This window comes from Bubalus kerabau, chromosome 5, assembly GCF_029407905.1.
Source record: "Bubalus kerabau isolate K-KA32 ecotype Philippines breed swamp buffalo chromosome 5, PCC_UOA_SB_1v2, whole genome shotgun sequence".
Classification (NCBI taxonomy): Eukaryota; Metazoa; Chordata; class Mammalia; order Artiodactyla; family Bovidae; genus Bubalus; species Bubalus kerabau.
This window is the reverse complement of record NC_073628.1, coordinates 117,054,579-117,076,197: the sequence shown is the minus strand read 5'-3', so window position 1 is coordinate 117,076,197 and position 21,619 is coordinate 117,054,579. Positions and strand designations below refer to the sequence as shown.

Genomic DNA, 21,619 nt, shown 5'->3' with positions numbered 1-21,619 from the left:
CACCTTGTAATCAAAATAAGCCATTAAGAAATTGAGTGGTGGAATATGAGAGTATTTTGTACCAAGTGAGCCTCTCCTGTAGGGAAAAGGCATAAATACTGTGTTCCTTTAATATTTTGCTGGTTTGGAGGCTTTGTGTGCCTAAAGGAGGATAGTTTTATTTCTATGTTCTTGGCTATGGATCCTGTTGAAATGATGGTGTAAGTAAGCAGATGAGCAAAACAATATGTTTTACATTGTATTATTCTCTATCTCTTGTCTCTGTGTAGAACCTTTTATGAGCTCCTTGAAGGCAAGCATTGTGCACTTTATTCACAATGTTGAGAAAAGTTATCCTTATTTATGAGTACTATTATCCAATAAAATTGAATATAAGTCAAGTCTCATTTTCTACTTGTTGAAAATCCATCAGATGTTTCAGATGTTTCTTTCTTTTTCTTTTTTTTTGCCTTGCTGCATAGTTTGTGGGATTTTAGTTCCCCAACCAGGGCTGGAACCCACACCCTTGGCAGTGAGAGTGTGGAGTCCTAGGCAACTCCCCAATCAGATGTTTCATTGTAAAAATCATTTTGCAGACATTTGTTACACATTTATTGAATTCCTGATACTCTGTTTGGCTCCTGGTTTGAAGAACACTGTGCAGCTGTGTGAAGCAGTTTAGGTGATAGACGATAGGGATTGCATGTAAGATTTTGGAATAGAGCTGAGATGCTGTGGAGACAGAAAAGACTCCCCGGGGAATGTTGGTCAGGGACACTTGCATGAAGCAAGTAGGGCCTTAATCTGAGCCATGAAGGAAGTGTCTGCTTTTCATTTGCAGAGGTGTAAGGACTCTTCCAGATGGGGAAGCGGTGAGCGAAAGTCCAGAGCCAGAAATGAGGAAAGGGAGGATGAGAAGAAGAGCTGCCAACTGAAACAGATTTTGTTTCAGTGAGAAATCAGGTTGGAAATTAAAGTTGGCCCCTTTGTGGGGAGGAGGAGGCATGGAATACCCAGTTGAGGAGTTAAAATTTAATCTGTTTGCTTTTGTAAATTCTTAATGAGGAGGCGGTTTTAACAGTTGTTACCATGCCACTTGCCTGTGGTCAGACAACTTCTGAGGGCTCAAACCCAGGTCTTTAATTCACTAAGAAAATAGATTTGTCAGGAGGCTTTGCAAAGATGGGGTTGAAAAGTCTTGTTACTGGAAGGCGCCTCGTGCTCTGGGTCAGAAGAACTTGAGGTCTGAAACCAAGAAGTCTGAGCCCCTGTTCTCTTATTTGTTTAATGAATGCAGACTGGTTATTGTGAAAGTTCCTTCTAGATCTAAAATCCAGTGACGCAGCTTAAGTAGAGGTTGTGCAAGGTGAGAAGTAAGAGGAAGAGTCAAAGATGATGCTTGTCTGGACTAGTTTCAAATCTTGGAGAATAGTGTCACTAATAACTAGAATGAGGAAGTTAGAGAAGGAAGCAGTTGTTGTTGTTTTTGTTTCTGCTTTGTTGTTTGAATACTTGCTTTTTTGTAGGAAGAATATGATTAGTTTGGTTTTAGGGAAATGGAATGATCCTGGAGACAGCTAAAATATAGGAATTAGTCCTGGGTGACTGGTTAGGGTTGGGACGGCAGTTGGGGAGTCATCAACCTCAAGGGATCGTTTGAACCTACTAGTGTTGTTGAGCACCTAGAAACTGTAAAAGTATTGCTGAGAAATACTGGGACCAGGTGGAAGAAGAGGAAAGAGAAAATTAGTAGAAGCTAAAATAGCACAATATCACAAAAACAAGGAAGTGAGAGTTTCAAGAAAATAGAAAGGCTGTGGTGTCAAGTACACTGAAAATGAGGGCGAGCTCAAGTCACCCGTAACCGGGACCTGCGGTGTCCCTGGGGCAGTAGTTCTGTCCCGGGGGAGCTGTGGAAGTGGCGGCAGGTTGAGGTCAGAATTGTCTAGAACTGTAGGTAACTAAAGGCTTTTTTTTTTTCCGCCTCTAGGAGAATTATTGCAAAAGGTATTATCACTGTGAAGTTGAATTTGAAAATGGCGGTAAGGTCAAGTGTCGCAGGTGTGTGTGTTTCCCCTTATAAAAGGCTTGAGTGTGTAAGTCAGGCGGTGAAAAGAGCGCCTCCTCACCTAGCCTGAGGGGTTGGTGGTGGGACAGGCCAATGGGGCCCAGGGTGGGAGAATGATGCAGAGGCTCACACAGCCTAGGGTTTTCAGTTTCATCAGTAGAGTAGAAACCGTCTGCCCTCAGCAGCCTCTCGGTGCGTTGGTGAACCAGGGACCCCTGTTTCATACATACGGGATGACATACACCATGGGTGCTGCTCCAGACACAGGTGTTACAGCCTGTGTGTTTTTCCAAAGGTGGCCGTCCAATATCTATCCTGTCCCATTTGCTTTTCTTAAATTGTGAAGCTGGCTTTCTTCTATCAAGCTGGGATCTTCGTTGCTTTTCTTTGAACCCAGGCAGACCTATGTAACTGCCTTGACTGACAGAATGAGGCAGAAATGACACTGCTTGACTCCTGAGGATTAAGTCACAAAAGACACCCAGTTCAGCTTCCAGTCACATCTTTGTGACTTGGGATGCAAGTCCAGTTCTACTGCAGCCCATCTGCTCGAGCGCTCATGCGGCGAGACTACGCAGGCGCAGAGATGGTACCTAGGAGCGCCTCCTGCCGCAGCCCCCCACCCAGGGAGTCTTTCAGCTGAGGCCCCAGACAGTGTGGAGCAGGGACAAGCCATCCCTTCTGTGTTTGGCACAAATTCCTGGCCCAAAGAATCCATGCACGTTTATGATCCAGCAATCCCACTGCTGGGCATACACACTGAGGAAACCAGAATTGAAAGAGACACGTGTACCCCAGTGTTCATCGCAGCACTGTTTATAATAGCCAGGCCATGGAAGCAACCTAGATGTCCATCAGCAGATGAATGGATAAGAAAGCTATGGTACATATACGCAATGGAGTATTACTCAGCCATTAAAAAGAATACATTTGAATCAGTTCTAATGAGGTGGATGAAACTGGAGCCTATTCTACAGAGTGAAGTAAGCCAGAAAGAAAAACACCAATACAGTATACTAACGCATATATATGGAATTTAGAAAGATGGTAACAATAACCCTGTATACGAGACAGCAAAAGAGACGCTGATGTATAGAACAGTCTTATGGACTCTGTGGGAGAGGGAGAGGGTGGGATGATTTGGGAGAATGGCATTGTAACATGTATAAATATCATATATGAAACAAGTCGCCAGTCCAGGTTCGATGCATGATACTGGATGCTTGGGGCTGGTGCACTGGGACGACCCAGAGGGATGGTATGGGGAGGGAGGAGGGAGGAGGTTTCAGGATGGGGAACACATGTATACCTGTGGTGGATTTATTTTGATATATGGCAAAACCAATACAATATTGTAAAGTTAAAAAATAAAAATAAAAAGAATAAAAAAAAAAAAGAATCCACACACGTAAGAAATGGTCATTTGTTGCCCCTGATTTTGGAGGTCATTGTTATACAACCAGAGTAACTGGAACAGATGCCAGTTCAGAGCCTATCAGCATGGTCAAAGAAGAAAGGAGAAATCAAAAGGCTGGTGGAGGCTGCACCTACGATTATCCTGCAGTTTGTTGGCCCAACTGAATGACAGGTTCAGGGAAACTGAAGCTCCCTAATGGCTGAAACACTTCTTTCTCCCATCTTACCAACAAATTTGGTGAGATCCAGCTAAGAAATGATTTTATGGACATCTGAATGTATTGCCTGAAACCCAAACAAAGGGTTGGCTGGGATGGTGAACTTTTCTCCATGGTGGAACAGACTGGGATGTTGTATTGTCGTTCAATTGCTCAGTTATGTCTGACTCTTTGTGACCCCATGGATTGCAGCACACCAGGCTTCCCTGTCTTTCATCATTTCCTGGAGCTTGCTCAAACTCATGTCCATTGAGTCAGTGATGCCGTCCAACCATCTCATCCTCTGTCGTCCCCTTCTCCTGCCTTCAATCTTTTCCAGCATCAGGGTCTTTTCTAATGAATCAGTTTTTCACATCAGGTAGCCAAAGTATTGGAGCTTCAGCTTCATCATCAGTCCTTCCAATGAATATTCAGGATTGTTTTCCTTTAGGATTGACTGGTTTGATCTCCTTGCAGTCCAAGAGACTCAAAGAGTTTTCTCCAACACCACAATTCAAAAGCATCAATTCTTTGGCAGAATGTTGTGTGGTAGGGGCTTAACCAGCAGTGACTAGAGGTTAGTGCTGGCTAGCTTCAAACAAACGGGAACTTCCCTGGTGGTCCAGTGGTTAAGACTCCTCACTTCCAATACAGGGGACAAGGGTTCAATCCCTGGTCAGGGAACTAAGATAAGCACATGCCTCATGGTGTGGCCAAAAAGAAAAAAAAAAAAAACAAAAAAAAAACCCACAGAAGAACTGGGTTGGTTTCATCCTGCCAATCTCAACTCTTTTTAAGGAATGGAAGAATCCAGTTTTGAAAGCTTGGATTACTTTATTTTTGCTTGAAAGATACATTCTTCAAAGACGCAGGCTGTGTTTTCGTTTTTGACGTTTGCTTACTGGAAGGAAGCTCTGTGTTACAAGTGGTCCCATGGGCCCTGGTATGGCTCGCAGTGAAGAGCCTTCATTCTCTTGGTCATAGAAGTTGTTATCCGTGAGGATGTGATGGGGCTCATCATTTTAATGGGCCGTTTGGTGGACAGCAAGGGGAAAAGCCTCTTCCCTGGTATTTCCACTCTGTGACTCTTGTTATCCATGAAATGTGTGAGTCGAGACTGACTTCAAAGCATCTGCAGCAGATGTGGGAGTTAGCCATCTCTCTCCTTCAAGCGGCTGAAAGATATCTCCTGGTCCGTGAGCAGATTATTACTTACCAAGAAGATAGCTAAGCTGAAGTGAAGTGAGTGAAGTCGCTCAATCGTGTGTGACCCCATGGACTCCAGCCTATCAGGCTCCTCCGTCCATGGGATTTTCCAGGCAAGAGTACTGGAGTGGGTTGCCATTTCCTTCTCCGGGGGGTCTTCCTGACCCACGGATTGAACCTGGGTCTCCCGCATTGTGGGCAGATGCTTTATGGTCTGAGCCACCAGGGAAGCCTCTGTACCAAGAAGCTAAGCCGAAGAACTCCAGAAATTCAAGGTATACATGGCCCCTCGTAGAAAGTTCTGAGCATCAGACTTTAATCATTCCCATTATGCACTTGGAAGAAAAACCTGAAAATAGCTAAAGCAGACTCTACAGGAAAAAGAGGCAATATCGTGTGATTCCTACCTTTCCAGAGACTGCAGATGAAAGTGGATCACCGTTGACTAAGGAGTCGGCAGCCTCAGAGCTCCCTACAGGGTGCAGCATGCTCACAGGGGCTCAGTGTGTGGTGGGCGCTAACCATGAGCAGAGGATGGTGCACCTACATGTGTGGGAATGCACACAAGTTCATGCAGAAACAACCCCTGTACCTTTCCTGGAAAAGTAGGTGAAGAAAGCTCCACCTGAGATCCTCCCAAATACCAAACAGCTGGCCTGGTTATATACTCCTGTGTCCTGTTCATCGGTTTACTTGGAATGACAGGTGATTCTAAACATTTAGTCCCAGGTATTTACAAATAGTTCTGAGCTGAGTGGGTTGTGTCACTAGTTAGTGTCTTTTACTTCTTACGTGTGTCTTCAAACTGTTCAGGAATCCAAAGTTCTTTTGGATATTCTGGGCACCATTAATATTTGGCTTAAAATATTTTTTTTTTTTTGTCTGTGATACACATTTTCTCTCCATGCTTTCTTTTTCAGGCTAATACTAAGCTGAAATGATATTAAAAGAAGAAAAATTGGGAGGTGTTATAAACTTTGAGGGACCCTATTATAGATGCTATTAAGATGGGATTCCTTGACATACTACAGGTTCTCTGGCTTTTCAGATCAGAACCACTGCTGACCATTCCCACCTTTGTGATCCCTTAAAACACATCTTAGAAAAGTAAAATAAGACTACTTTGACTTTCTTATGTCTCTGCTACTACTTGAAGACTAAAAATGAACGAGATTGAGAGTGATACGAGCCAGGTCACTGGCCGGGCATGTGGGGTGTTGAATGTTATCCTGGGATCGCTTAGTAGCATTTTTCTAATTCCTGCCATTTCTTTCATTTCTTTTTTAGGACATGCTCAAGTTCTTGCATGCTTTAGGACTCTTTGATTTCACTCTGTGTTGCTAGAATTGAATCCACCCACCTGCTCCTCCTTCCTCTCAAGTCTGAGTCGTCAGCGTCTTTAAAGTTGTGGTGATGAAAGTATGGCCCTTGGCTCCCAGTGTGGGGGCCATCTCAAGATCCTTTCATAGCAGAGCCCCTCAGCTTCAGATGCTTTTGCTACTCAGATGTTATTTACTTTTTTCATCATGTTAACATTTAAACTGATGGTGCAAAAGCAGTGGCAGGTAAAACTGCTCGTGCCTTTCCCTAAATCAAGGCAGTGGCACCAAAATCATTCCTCCCTCGTGGTGAAAAAGAAAAAAGAGAATCACGTTCCCTTCAGATTGTTCTTCGTGAAACAGTAAAAGAAATATTAATTTTATCTAATCTTGATTCCCAATAACACTTTTCCTTTTCTAAAAAAAAAAAAAATAGTTGGTCTCTCTCTTTTTTTTTTTTTCCACTGTTGTGTGCACCCTGTGGGATCTTAGTTCCCTAACTAGGAATCAAACCTGGGCCCCCGGTGGAAGTGCAGAGTCCTAACCACTGGACTGCCTAGGAAGTCCCAACTTTTTAAAAGTTATGATTAGCCAACAATAAAACCGACCCTTTTTAGTGTATACTTCTGTGAAATTTGACAAATGCATGTAGTCAGTAACCACCACCTCCACAAGTAAGTTGTAGGACAGATCCATCACCTCTAGAAGTTTCTCTCTGTCCCCCTCCCGCCATGTCCAGCACCTGGCAACTACTGATGTGTTTTCTCTCCCTATAGTTCTGCCTCCTCTGTAATGTTACAGAAATGGAATCATACATTGTGTGGCCATCTAACTTCTTACACTTTGCATGATGCATTTGGGATTTGTCCTTATTGTTGCACGTAGGCATGGTTTGTTCCTTTTTATTGCTGAGTACTATTCCATTGTGAAGGTGTACCAGAGCTGTCCATTCCTTGGTTGAAGGACATTTGGCTTGTTTTCAGTTTTTGGCTATTATGACTAAAACCACTGTAAGAATTTGCAGGTTGTTGTGTGAGTGTGTGTGTTTTTGTGTCATCTTGAAGTGGCGTTGTTGGGTCATATGGTAAATGTATGTTTTGTATGTTTAATTTTAAGAAACAACTACACTGTTTTCCAGAATGGCTGTACAAGTTTGTGTTGCCACCAGCAATCCATGAGAGTTCCAGTCACTCCACTACCTGGTCAGCACTTGGCATTGTCGGTTGGTTGTGTGAGGCCATTCCAAGTTTGTAGTGGAATCTCATTATGGATTTACTTTGCATTTTTCTAATGACTAATGGTATTGGGCATCGTTTCGTGTGCTTACTTGTCACTTATATGTTATCTCTAGCGAAGTGACTGTGCAGATCTTTTGCCCTACCCCCCTTTTTTTTAAGAAATCAACTCAGTTTTCTTTTTTAAAGATTTGTTTGTTTATTTTGGAATGTGCTGGGTCTTCATTGTGCCCATTTTTTTAATTGGGTTTGTTTAAGTTTTGAGAGTTTAATATATATATATGTATATTGTAGATACAAGTTATTTAATCAGAAGCGTAACTCACAGTTGTTTTCTCCCAACCTCAGTACGCACTTTAATATTCTTCGTGACAGCATGAGAGAGTGCATGGGGCACTTTTGCTGTACTGTAAGATGACTGACTCCAGCGAAGGCCCTTCGGTGATGCAGTTGCAAGCTGAAATAGCTTGCTTTTTCCTCCACAGAATCTCATTTTTTTCTTCAAAGAATGACTTGCAGACTGGTTATTGAGACTTGCATATGCTCACAAGGATCAAAATTATCCATTAAAAACCTTGAGATTTTTCTCAAAAATGAATGAGGTGAACCTGTCACTTCTTGGAAAACAACTGACAATATTTTTACGGATGATGAAATTAGGGCCTTTTTTAAAAAAAGAATTTGGGAAGCTTGATTCAACTTGTATCATGTTACAGATTCCAAGTAGTTAAAGTTTTTGTAGTGGGATTGGTGGTGATACTATTGTATGATTTTGGATGTTGTGTAATGAAATGAGTCAGCATTTGGAAGATCTTTGATGCTTGGTAAAATACTTTGCAAATGACCAGTACATGATGGGTGAAAGATTCATTCACTATAGAAGATGGAGCAGTGAGTTGCAATGTATGAGGTGTTCACAAGGTCTTTGGTGTGGTTTCAGCTTCATATTGCCGCTAAGCTTTAAGAAACTGCCACTTGTCGAGTTTTCTTAGAGCGACAAAAAAGAATATCCACAATTATCTGAAAAGACTGTTAAAGTACTCCTCGCTTTTCCAACTATATATCTGTATGAGGCTGGATTTCTGTCATCTGCTTCAACCAAAACATATGTAAACCATCAGTGTAAACGCAGTTGTAAGAATATACCTGTCCTGCTGTTAAACCAGATATTAAAGATTTGCAAAAATGTGAATCAGTGCCAGTCTTCTCACTAAATATTTTTATTTAAGAAATTTTTTGCAAAACATTAACATACAGTAATTTCATTGTAATGTTTTATTAATTGGTAAATATTTTAAAATATGTTTGAATTTCTAATATGGTATGTGACAACAGATAAAGAGCCCACATCAAATTAAGTTCTTTGGGGGTCTTCAGTAATTTTGAAAAGTGCAGAAGAGCCCTGAGACCAAAAAAGTTTATGGATCAGTGCTTAAGAGTTTAATTCCAGCATCCTGGTTGTCTGGTGGTGGTGGAGAATGTGGTATGCTCCAGCCTGAGACTTCTAGTTTTCAAAAAACAATTCAGAATTCAGATTTCCTTTACAGAACTGGTAATTTTTATGTCCTTTAGAATGAGATATATCGTCTTAGATAACTTTTTAACTGCCTTCTGTTATCAGAGAAGGTATTCAACACAATTCAACACAAACTTCCCTTCACCAAGTACTTCATATTATGAGAAAATGTATGCCCTTTTCTTTACCAGATCAGCCAGAAACCTCAATAAAGAGTAAAAATAGTAGATTTGCATCTCAGTTACTTAGTCCTTCCTCTTTTTGTCTCAGATAAGAGTTTCTCTTTAGCACTTAAAGCATAGGGCTGATGTGAGAGGAGCAATGAGGGGACTTGCTGAAACCATGCACTGGGTGTGAACATAGTAGACTGTTCCTGGTAGATTGATTGTGGGCCACAGAGCTCAGTGATTTATCCAGCCGGATCCAGTGTCTATAATTCTGTATTTAACATTCAGCTTTTTAGCTCTCATCAGTATTCACAGTCCAAGATATTATAAGGTACCTTTTTTCATTTTGTTAGTGCTGTCTCCTCTGACACTTGAAATGTCAGAGGGAATAGGATGCATGCAGCTCCCTGTTTTAAAGCCATAGGCAACAAGCACACTGATTGAACACCCAGAAGAGTCGGTTAAGAAATCATGGAAGGATCATAACAGATATCTTAGTTTAGGAGCATGAAGGTTATAATCTTTGTACACAAGAGACCATGATTATAAAATGACTCCTTTTTGGCTTTTATACATGGTAGTGTTAGATTATAACATTTAATGGTAGATATTGGCCCAGTGGTGGGGAGAAAGGTTTTTAAGACCTTGCGGCTGTATCTATAACCTAAAAGAAAATAGACCGTAGTACTTAATGGCCTAGTCTCACCCCCTGAACTTGAAGCACACTAATCTTCTGTGCAGAGTAGAAAGTACAGTAGAGATATATAAAGCTAATACTGTTGGGGAATCTTCTAATGAGATTTTGAATTTTAAAATGTCTCAGGTTAAAATACTTACCTTCTAAAAGACAAGCTGTGTAACAGTAACTCTTCTATCTACCCTTTTTTACCCCCCTTTCACAGCAGTCTTCCTAAGGAAAAGAAAGTTGTTTTAGAATCTTCATCTGAATATAAATTACTTCGCACCAACTAGCAGCATGTGTGAATGTTAATGGTCCTTTAGTTAATTTGTATTATAGCTTCTTAGATTATTAAGTATGGTCTGTTAGAAAAATTAAATTTTGTCCTTTACAAAATTTAAAGGACACCCTGGTGGCTCAGATGGTAAGGAACCCACCTGCCAATGCAGGAGACACAGGAGACGCAGGTTTGATCCCTGAGTTGGGAAGATCCCCTGGAGAAAGAAATGGCAACCCACTCCAGTATTTTTGCCTGGAAAATCCCACCGACAGAGCAACCTGGGGTCACAAAGAATGAAACGACTGAGTGGCTGGCAGTTTCACTTTACGAACAAACTTGATGTTATAGCTGCTTAAGTGGTGGCTGTTTTATTTTGAAATCAACTGAAAACATAATACTCAGACTATTATTTTAAATTTTTGAATTTTGATATTTGTCTGTGAAGAGCCTTCTGTAACAACGGAGAAACACTTTGGGGAATGGTGGTTCGTTGCTGAGAGTGGGGTCTGATTGCAATGGTTAACATAAGTCTTGTGTTAACTTGTTCATAGTAAGTGTTGTCTCATTTCTCTCCTTTCCCTTCACCTGGTTACAGAGAGGTTCAGAAAGCAGTCAACACTGCACAGGGATTGTTTCAGAGATGGACAGAGCTCCTCCAGGACCCATCCACAGCCACGAGGGAAGAAATCGACTGGACCACCAACGAGCTGAGGAACAACCTCCGGAGCATAGAGTGGGACCTAGAGGACCTCGACGAAACCATCAATATCCTTTTCTGAGGCATCTATGCCATGTGAGGCAGATAGGCAAATGGACGGTTTTCAGTCAGATGTCTCAAATACATAGATTAGATATTTCCTTTTATCATTGATTGATGTTGCTCTTATTTGTGCCATGGCACACTTAAAATCATTGCCCAGGAGGCTAAGGTAGAGTAATCAAATTCTGCTTCAGTGCATGACAGATTCTGCAACATAGAGGCAGCATAGTGCAGTGGCTTTGAGCTTGGACCCTGTAGTCAGACTGGGTGTTCAAGTCCTGCCTCCGCCAGTTGCTAACTGTGACTCTGGGCACTTTGCTTTTCAGTAGAACCTTAGGTAACAGTTGTAGCTAGGTCATACGATTGTTGAAAGTTTATCGGGTAAAGAGCTTAGGATAGTGCCTGACCCAGTGAACTTTGTTTTTTGTTGTTGTTGAGTCATTCAGCCTGTGGGATCTTAGTTCCCCAACTAGGGATCAGACTGTGCCCCCTGCATGCCTGCTTTGGAAGCTCAAAGTCCTAACTACTGGACTTGCGTGAAGTCCCCACAGAGAGCTTCTGTGAGTGTTAGCTGCCATTATTTTGAGGAGGTGTATACAGGCCAATATTGTACATTGTAATTAGAGATCAAAAGAAAATCTTTCCCCAGACTTTACTGTTCAGTGCCAGTGAGCGTTAGAGAGGCGTCTTGTCCCATGAAACTGCACTTACTAAAGCAGATAGATCTATGTGCCAAGTCATGCTATTGATGTTAAGTAAGTTCACTGATACGATGGATGAACCAGGGAACTGTAAAAGTTGGATTACATGGCCGTTTTTTTCAACTGGAAATATTCAGTCATAACTTTAGATTGAAGATATGCCATTTGCATGTTCTGAGGCCTGTTCTGTTTTTTGAGTGTAACAAAACATAAAGGAAACCAGATTTTGTCCGGATCAGTCTGTAGTCAGCACACAGGTTCATATAGAGTTGACTTGTGGAGTGGATAATTTCTTTTCATCAAAATGACCCTGGGGTACCTTTTAAATTATTAAAAGACAGATGTGTTCTCTAAAACTAGTGGAAGAGAAATATGTGAAGGGGTGGGAGCAAAACCACCCTTACAGGGAGATATGTCCTACCTCGAGATAGGAGGGAAGAGAAGAAGATTGGGGGAGATAGAGAAATTGTGAGATAAAGAGAACAAAAGTTTTAATAGATATCGTCATTCAGCAAATAGTCATTGAGTGTGCTATGTGCTAGACATCTTGCTAGTTCCTGAGATTGGATTGATAAGCAAAAGTGTACCAACCCTTGTAGAACTTATGGTGGGGGTAGAAGGGGGCTTGGAGGAGGGAGAACAGACATTAGTCAAATATTATTACAAATGCATCCTTGCAGACGATAAGAGATGAGTACAGAGAGCCATGGAGTGACCCAGGGTCGGGGCGAGAAGAGCAGGGAAGCCTCGGAGAAGAAGCCTCGATTTCTAGATTAAGAAGCAGAGTTAGCCTCTTGACAGAAGTGGGATGGTTGGGAATGGCAAATGAAAACGGCTTGCAAGCGCTGTCCTGGGAAAGATGATCTGGAGTCAGAACAGTGGCAGGCACGTGGAAGAGCCTAGCTTAGCTGTGGGTTTGTAGTGAACCCAGGCAGGTCACCTCTGCCTTGGGGCACAAGGAACCCTGTCTAGCTGTGGGCAGAGAAAGTTTGAGGATGATCAGTGTAAGTTGACTGTGTGTTCAGAAATTGGGCCAGATTTTATTGCTTGCTTGTGAGAGATCTGCGGTTTAACACTGATGTTGGCTGTTAGGTTTTGGCTGATGAAATTGCTTTACCTTGACTTTTTGACCCACGCATAGTTGAAGCAAATCCTAGGAAATTCAACCTTGATGCAACCGAATTGAGTATAAGAAAAGCCTTCATCACAAGTACTCGGCAGGTTGTCAGGGTAAGGAGTGAAATCTTATTGTGTTACTTGTGCAAGAAAAAGCCAGACTGCTCCAAACTCTTTCCCTTAATGTAAACTACTAGGTCAGCTCTGAAACTCCTCCTTAAGTGAGTTAAATGACAGTTTCCACATATAATTTCTCTGATAGAAAAGAAATCTATTGTTAATATCATCAGGCTTATTTCTCAGAGCAAAAATGAGGGGGTAGACTGCTGGCTTTGGGAAGGTTATTGTGTCCTTCCTGTCCATCCGTCGCATTCTTCCAGACCAGTTGTCTTTTTTCCTCTTTATTTCTTAGTATGCTGTGTTCCTAGACAAAAAGAAGAACTATGGTAGAAACCATTTGGTTTCCTGATTGATTGGTAATCACTTTGCATTGTGAAGAGTGCCCTTACTGGGTTTGGATGGCGGCCTCTTCTACCATCTGAATTGCTTCTGGAACTCTTGCAACCCAGTTACTGACATTTCCATATACAACTGCTTGACAGCCTTTCGGGAGTTATCCAGAGCAAGCAAGCCATCATCAGCCTATAAGAAATCAATCCAAGGGAAAAAAAATCTTTAGTCTCAGATTATTTTGATATTAACCTATTGTTAAAAAGACCTAAGAGAAAATAGCATGTAAGGGAAATATCATTAAGATATGTTTGTATTTTGAAACTATATGGCTAAGCCAGTTGATTAGCATAACTAGATGTAACAGAACCAGCTGTCTTTAACATATGTACTAGAAAGCAGCTTCCTTGAATAAAAAGACTTGGGATCATACCAGTGCTAACATATGGCTTTTTAAGAGTCATCTTAGGCAGGAACCTTGCTATGTGTTTGCCAAAGACTCCGTGTCATGTGATTTCCTTTTGAAATTATTTCAAATGGTAGGTTATCGCTGAGCTTTAAACGATTCTTGTTTCTTGCTTTACTCATTAGTTGCCTTTCTGTATCCATATACCTAAAAATTGTTTAGAAATAAACCCATGTTTATGGGGTGGTAACCTATTTAGATCTAGGAGCCCCATCTATGTGTTTCTCTGGTGGCTCAGTTATAAAGAATCTACCTACCAACGCAGGAGACTCAGGAAATGTGGATTTGATTCCTGGGATGAGAAGATCCTCTGGAGGAGGAAATGACAACCCGCTCATGTATTCTTGCCTGGAAAATCCCATGGACAGAAGAACCTGGGGGCTACAGTCCATGTGGGATGACAGAGACACTACTGAGTGACTGAGCACTCAAGCATGTACTGAGCATGTACACCCCATCTATACAGTGAACATTTGAGTTAGACATTCCTAGTCTCTAGCCAGTTCAGAGGATATTCTGATAAGGAAGCCCTGTTTTTAGGTGGTATATTGTTTGGTAAGGCAAACAATTTCCCAGTTACTTACTTTATAAATATAGTGTGTGCTTTTTAAATTTTTTGTGATAGGTTTTTCTGAAGATGACTTCTGTGGATGTTGATATTTAAATGATGCCTTGCAGTGATGCATATATTCTTGACTTTAATCATTATATTTATTCTTTCTGCAAGGTAGTACTTATAAGTTCTGCACATTGAAATTCAGAGGTCAATACAGTAAACGTTAAGTGAGTTGCTATAATTGAAAGTGTAATCCAAAGTTCATTTTCTAGTATTTGAAAAGCGTTTTGAAGTATGTTCTTTGAAATAAGTATTCTAAATCATCTATACTTCACAATGTTGCAGAGTCCTTTTAGAGTTGAGAGCTAAAGTAGACTCAAAACGGTGTGATCCAACTGAATGTGTTAGAGTTTTTGGTCCTTCTTCTAATTTGGAAGCTGTTACTATTTGCCAGTGGTGGGTTAATAGTACCTAACTGATTTTTTGCTTCTCTGATTTTAATAAATTCTAGTTGAGGTTTTGTGGAAGAAAAGGAAGTGGTAATTGACACTAACTTGATTTTTTTTTTAAGCATTGTGTTGATTCAGTATTGTTATATTCAACTAGACATTTGTATCCAGAGCTCTCTGAGTTCCGCTTCAAGGACACTGCTAGCATGGGTTCAGAGAGTTAGCATTTTGGGTAAATGAGACACAAGACCAGGCTCAGATTAGGACTTTGTACACCACAAGTTTATGCAAGCTCCTGTGTTACCAGTATCAGATGTCATTCAGTTGCTTGAAGGAATGCATTTTGATGCATTTGTGCCAATTGTGCTTTCTCCTTCTTTGGGCAGGCAGTGATACGTTATACATTTTTTGTAGCTGTTCTGTCTGAAGAACTAAACCTTTCTCTGGGTTTCTTCTCAATTAATGTCCACTGTTTTTGCTTTTAAATAAGTCATTTTTATTTAAAGAGTCTTGTGTATGTTTTTCCAAGTGTCTTTTTAGCTTGTGCAGTTTTTATTAAGTCTTACCAGCAGTTTTTTACTAAAGAAAGTAAAGTGAATTTGCTCAGTCGTGTCCAACTCTTTACGACCCTATGGACTGTTACCCCTCATACTCCTCCATCCATGGGGATTCTCCAGGCAAGAATACTGGAGTGGGTTGCCATTTCCTTCTCCAGGGGATCTTCCCAACCCAGGGATCGAACCTGGGTCTCCCACATTGCAGGCAGACTCTTTACCCTCTGAGACACCAGGGAAGCCCAAAGAAGGCAAACATTTGTGGAGTTGCCTATATATCAGAGATTTCACATGTGATATATTTGTGTTATGGAGATCTATTGCAGAAGTGACATTGGGTTAATTTAATAGTGAAAGGTTTTTGTAGTCAATGGCAAAATAGTGAATAAGAAGTGAGAGGACATGAGTTCTAGGCTCCCCTGAGACCTCAGTAAATTTTCAGCACGGCAAGTCATGTAGCCTCTCTCGATCTCAGTTTTCTTTAACAAGTAAATAAATGATCCTCACTAACTCAACTTTCTGAACTTTTCAAAGGCAATCAAAACTATAGCACCGTCTCCCCAAAATCCATCTCTTCAAATCTAAGAATTGTTTATAGTCAGTTATAAGTCATATAGAAATGGCTTTGGTTAATCAAAAAGAGTGAGGCATACTGTGTCACTACAAATGAGGCTGGGATGTGAGTCCTCTGCGCGGGAAGCACTGGGATTTCCAGCGTGTTATTCACTCAGCTTGGAAGATGGCGCAAAATGGGAACAGCATACACAGGAAGTTGTTTCATTTATTTGTTGTTTTTTTTGACAAGTGACCCATATTTTATCAGTACTAACTGCTTCTTGACTGCTTATTCTAAACTTCTTATATTAGAAAGAAGATGAGTTTTAATTATGTTTTTGGCATGACAGGTGTTACAAAATAATCAAAACTGTTTAGTAATGTAACTTAAAATCCCAAATCCTAATAAGAAGGTGATCTGTGGCACGGTATCTGGCAGTTTTTACCCTGCATAAAGAAAGGACCATCCTGAAAGTGAAAGCCACAGCTCTTTGCCTTTTGCGATGCCAAACACAGGATGTGCACCACACAGCTATTGAGGTCACTGACTGTTGGAGCTAACACACACACACACAAACACACATATTTTATTAAACGGAAAACTTAAAAATGGGAACTTTTAAATGTGTATTTCATTAAAGTAATGCATGCCCATTTTAAGGGCTTCCCAGGTGTTGCTAGTGATAAAGAACCTGCCTGCTAATGCAGGAGACATGGGTTTGATCCATGGATTGGGAAGAGCCCTGGAGGAGGGCATGGCAAACCACTCTAGTATTCCTGCCTAGAAAATCCCATGAACAGAGAAGCCTGGCGGGCTACAGTCCATGGGGTCACCAAGAGTTGGACCCAACTGAAGCAACTGAGCACACGCACACACATGCTTTTAAAGAGAATTAGAAAAATTTTACAAAAACAAAAAATAGAAAAAGAAACCTAAACTCAAAATAAACACAAAAACAAAACTTTGTTTTATTTGTACATATTTGTGATTATACTGTTATGTAATCATAAGTGTCTTTAAGTTTTAAAATTAAAAATAATCTGTACTTTTAAAAAATGCAAATAATTTTGATGAATAAGAAAGGTGAAAATGTGCCTCCATTCTATAATTCCACTCTATAAAAATAATCAGTTTTATATATTTTTTCTAGGCATTTCTATAAAATGAAATTGAAATATATTTTTAAAAGAAATAATATATTAGTTTGTAATTTTGTATGTAAAAATATTGTGGACATAGTTTTATATCAATACAGATACATGCTGTCTAAGAGAAATACTAAAGTACAAGCTATCTTTAATTTTCTAGTAGTCATATTTAAAAAATAAAAAGAAACCAGTAAGGAGAAGGGGGTGACAGAGGATGAGATGGTTGGATGGCATCACCAGCTCAATGGACATGCTGCTGCTGCTGCTAAGTCACTTCAGTCATGTCCGACTCTGTGCGACCCCATAGACGGCAGCCCACCAGGCTCCTCTGTCCCTGGGATTCTCCAGGCAAGAACACTGGAGTGGGTTGCCATTTCCTTCTCCAATGCACGAAAGTGAAAAGTGAAAATGAAGTCGCTCAGTCGTGTCCGACTCTTCGTGACCTCATGGACTGAGCCTACCAGGCTCCTCCGTCCATGGGATTTTCCAGGCAAGAGTACTGGAGTGGGGTGCCATAGCCTTCTCCGTCAATAGAGATAAGTTAGAGCAAAACTCCAGGAGATAGTGAAGGACAGGGAAGCCTGGTGTGCCTCAGTCTATGAGATCACAAAGAATCAGACACAACTTACCTAATGAACAATAACAAACTTAGTATATTTTATTTAAATTAGTATACCCAGAAGACTGTTACTTAAACATGTAATCAATATTAAAAAAATTGAAATTTCTATAAAGTTTTAAAAAATTTTTTACTAAAACTTACAAATTTGGCATATATTTTATATTTAAGCATATCTCAATTCAGAAGTGAGCTTTTCATTGGAGATACTTCATCTGTATTTAGAGTTTATAAAACTTACAGTTGAAAAGGTTGATTTACTGGAAAATAGCCAGATTTTCCAGACATATGTGAAAGTTTTCCCAGTAACTAAATTTAAATCTAAATTAATTAAAATTAAGTCAAAAGTTTAATTCTTCCGTTGTACTAACTCATTTTGACGTGCTCAGTGCATAACCGTAGTTGGCTGACAGCTATTGGACAGGGTAGATTTAGAGTATTCTTTTTCATAGTTGCATACTTTATTAATCCCCCACAATGACCCTATAAAATAGCATCTTATATGGAAGAAATAAACACTTTGAAAAATTGAGTAATTTGTCCAACCTTGCATAATTATTAAAAAGCATAAATAAGCTTGAACCCAGGTCTTTGACATGAGAGGCTATGCTCTCTTCTCTAACCTGCTTCTGTTATGATTTGTTTGATCATTGACCCTGTTGGTACGTATTTATGTGGTTAATTTTTGGCAATTACAAACCATACTTCAGGAACTATCTTTGTGAGCGTATCCTGGATATTTAAGTACTAAAAAGTTCAATGAAAATGCCCATTGTAAACACAGATAAATATTTTCAAAGTATCAAGACCTTATCAGTGATATTTCTTAATAGCAGAGTGCATATTTTATATTTCCTAATACCTTTGGCAACACTAAGTAGTGTTCATATTTTTTATCTTTCCCACTCTAACCAGGAAAAATATTTCTTAGCTTGTACTTCTTTGATTATTAATGCATTAGTGCATCTTTTCATGTTTGATCATTTGTATTTTTCTGTGAATTGTTCACTGAACTATCTTCCTAAGTGTAATATCTGATACATGATATTACATTGTATGGGTTTACTATCAGTTACTATTCTTGTGCTTGGATATGATGCTTATTTATTCTTTCACATTATAAATAAAACTGCAGTATACATCTTTGTATATCTGTTTTGGTATATATTTTATATTATTTCCTTAAAGTAAATCCTATTAGAATTACTAATTAATTAATTCTAATTAATATTAGAATTAGTAAAGTAATGCTCAAAATTCTCCAAGCCAGGCTTCAGCAGTATGTGAACCGTGAACTTCCTGATGTTCAAGCTGGTTTTAGAAAAGGCAGAGGAACCAGAGATAAATTGCCAACATCTGCTGGATCATGGAAAAAGTAAGAGAGTTCCAGAAAAGCATCTATTTCTGCTTTATTGACTATGCCAAAGCCTTTGACTGTGTGGATCACAATAAACTGTGGAAAATTCTGAAAGAGATGGGAATACCAGACCACCTGATCTGCCTCTTGAGAAATTTGTATGCAGGTCAGGAAACAACAGTTAGAACTGGACATGGAACAACAGACTGGTTCCAAATAGAAAAAGGAGTACTTCAAGGCTGTATATTGTCACCCTGTTTATTTAACTTATATGCAGAGTACATCATGAGAAATGCTAGACTGGAAGAAACACAAGTTGGAATCAAGATTGCCAGGAGAAATATCAATAACCTCAGATAGGCAGATGACACCACCCTTATGGCAGAAAGTGAAGAGGAACTCAAAAGCCTCTTGATGAAAGTGAAAGTGGAGAGTGAAAAAGTTGGCTTAAAGCTCAACATTCAGAAAACGAAGATCATGGCATCTGGTCCCATCACTTCATGGGAAATAGATGGGGAAAGAGTGTCAGACTTTATTTTTCTGGGCTCCAAAATCACTGCAGATGGGGACTGCAGCCATGAAATTAAAAGACACTTACTCCTTGGAAGGAAAGTTATGACCAACCTAGATAGCATATTCAAAAGCAGAGACATTACTTTGCCAACAAAGGTTCGTCTAGTCAAGGCTATGGTTTTTCCAGTGGTCATGTATGGATGTGAGAGCTGGACTGTGAAGAAGGCTGAGCGCCAAAGAATTGATGCTTTTGAACTGTGGTGTTGGAGAAGACTCTTGAGAGTCCCTTGGACTGCAAGGAGATCCAACCAGTCCATTCTGAAGGAGATCAGCCCTGGGATTTCTTTGGAAGGAATGATGCTAAAGCTGAAACTCCAGTACTTTGGCCACCTCATGCGAAGAGTTGACTCACTGGAAAAGACTCTGATGCTGGGAGGGATTGGGGGCAGGAGGACAAGGGGACGACAGAGGATGAGATGGCTGGATGGCATCGCTGACTCAATGGACGTGAGTCTCAGTGAACTTCGGGAGTTGGTGATGGACAGGGAGGCCTGGCATGCTGCGATTCATGGGGTCGCAAAGAGTCGGACACGACTGAGCAACTGATCTGATCTGATCTGATTAGAATTACTAGGTCAAGGCAGTGGATATTTGTTACAAATATCAAAACTGTTAGTACAAAATGCCAAATTTATTTTCAGAGGGTTGGTTTGCCTTCTAGCCATTGTTCAGGAGCAATAGTTCTTTTTTTTTTTTTTTTTTAAATACAAATAATTTAAAACTTTAATTCTCTCACAATTCATTTTGATATCTGTCTTTTTCATTTTTTGGCTTTTGTATGACATACATGCATACATATATACACACACATATATATGTTTCATGTGTACAGCATTATAATTCAACATCTGTATATACTACAAAATGATTACTGCCACTAGTCTAATTATCATCTTTCACAATACAGTTGACCTTCTTCATTCATTTCACCTACCCACCCCCAACTGCCTCTTCCCTCTGGTAACCATTAGTGTGTTCTCTGTATTCATCAGTTTGTTTTTGTTTTATTTTGTTCTCTTGTTTTTTTTTTTTTTTAAGAATCCATATATGAGTGAAATCATAAAATATTTGTCTTTCTCCACCAGAATTATTTCACATGGAGAAATATCTAAGAGGACTCTTGGCATGAGGACTCTTCTAAGATAAAGATATCTTAGCGTGATATCTTTAAAGTCTAGCCAGGTTATCATAAATGGCAACATTTCATTTTTTATGGCTGAATAATGTTCTATTGTATGTATATGTGTATATACATACTACATCTTCTTTATCTGTTCATCCATCAATGGGCACTTAGGTTGTTGTCATATTTTGGCTATTGTAAATAATGCTTCAGTGAACATAAAAAGGCATATTTCTTTTTTAATTAGTATTTTCATGTTCTTCAGGTAAATACCAAGAAGTAGAATAACCTGGTCATATGATAGTTCTATTTTCAATTTTATGAGGCATCTCCATACTGTTTTCTGTAGTGGTTGCACCAGTTTATATTCCCACTGATATTGTACAGGGCTTCACCTTTCTCTGTGTACTCTCCAACGTTTGTTGTTTCTTGTCCTTTCCATTATAACCATTCTAATGGGCATGAGGTGATATGTCATTGCATTTCCCTAATAATTAGACATGTCGAGCATCTTTTCATGTGTCTCTTGGCCATCTGTTTATCTTCTTTGGAACAGAAGAAATGTCTATTGGGCCTTTGAATGAAGTTTCTGAAAACCAAGCGAGGCCCCAGGGCGAGCTTAGCACGTAGGCTAAAAGTAAATAATAAAACCTGCCCGCTTCCTCGCCAAGAACTCCAGGCAAATTTGCGCTGAGATGCCACATGAAACGAACACATTTTCTGCCTCCTTGCCCCTGCCGCACCTTCCAGGTCACTCACCACTGAGCTCTGGCTTTGACTCAAAGCAAGAGGGAAAAAAAGAATACACGGGACTGCATCAAACTAAAAAGTTTCTGCAAAGTGAAAGAAACCATCATCAAAATGAAAAAGTAGCCTACTCAATGGGAGAAGATATTTGCAAATCATGTATCTGATAAGAGGTTAATATTTAAAATATTAATAAAGTACTCATGCTGCTGCTAAGTCGCTTCAGTCGTGTCCAACTCTGTGTGACCCCATAAATGGCAGCCCACCAGGCTCCCCCATCCCTGGGATTCTCCAGGCAAGAACACTGGAGTGGGTTGCCATTTCCTTTTCCAATGCACAAAAGTGAGAAGTGAAAGTGAAGTCACTCAGTCGTGTCCGACCC

General features: G+C 40.0%; 1 protein-coding gene across 1 annotated transcript in view; it reads left to right on the top strand.

The window, feature by feature from the left end:
* Positions 1–21,619, top strand: part of STX6 (syntaxin 6) — a 50,535-nt gene that overhangs the window by 6,861 nt on the left and 22,055 nt on the right. Inside the window, exons 2-3 of the mRNA XM_055582868.1 lie at positions 10,658–10,827; positions 12,659–12,753. Coding sequence (XP_055438843.1) covers positions 10,658–10,827; positions 12,659–12,753 — 265 coding nt within the window. The remainder of the gene's footprint in view (positions 1–10,657; positions 10,828–12,658; positions 12,754–21,619) is intronic.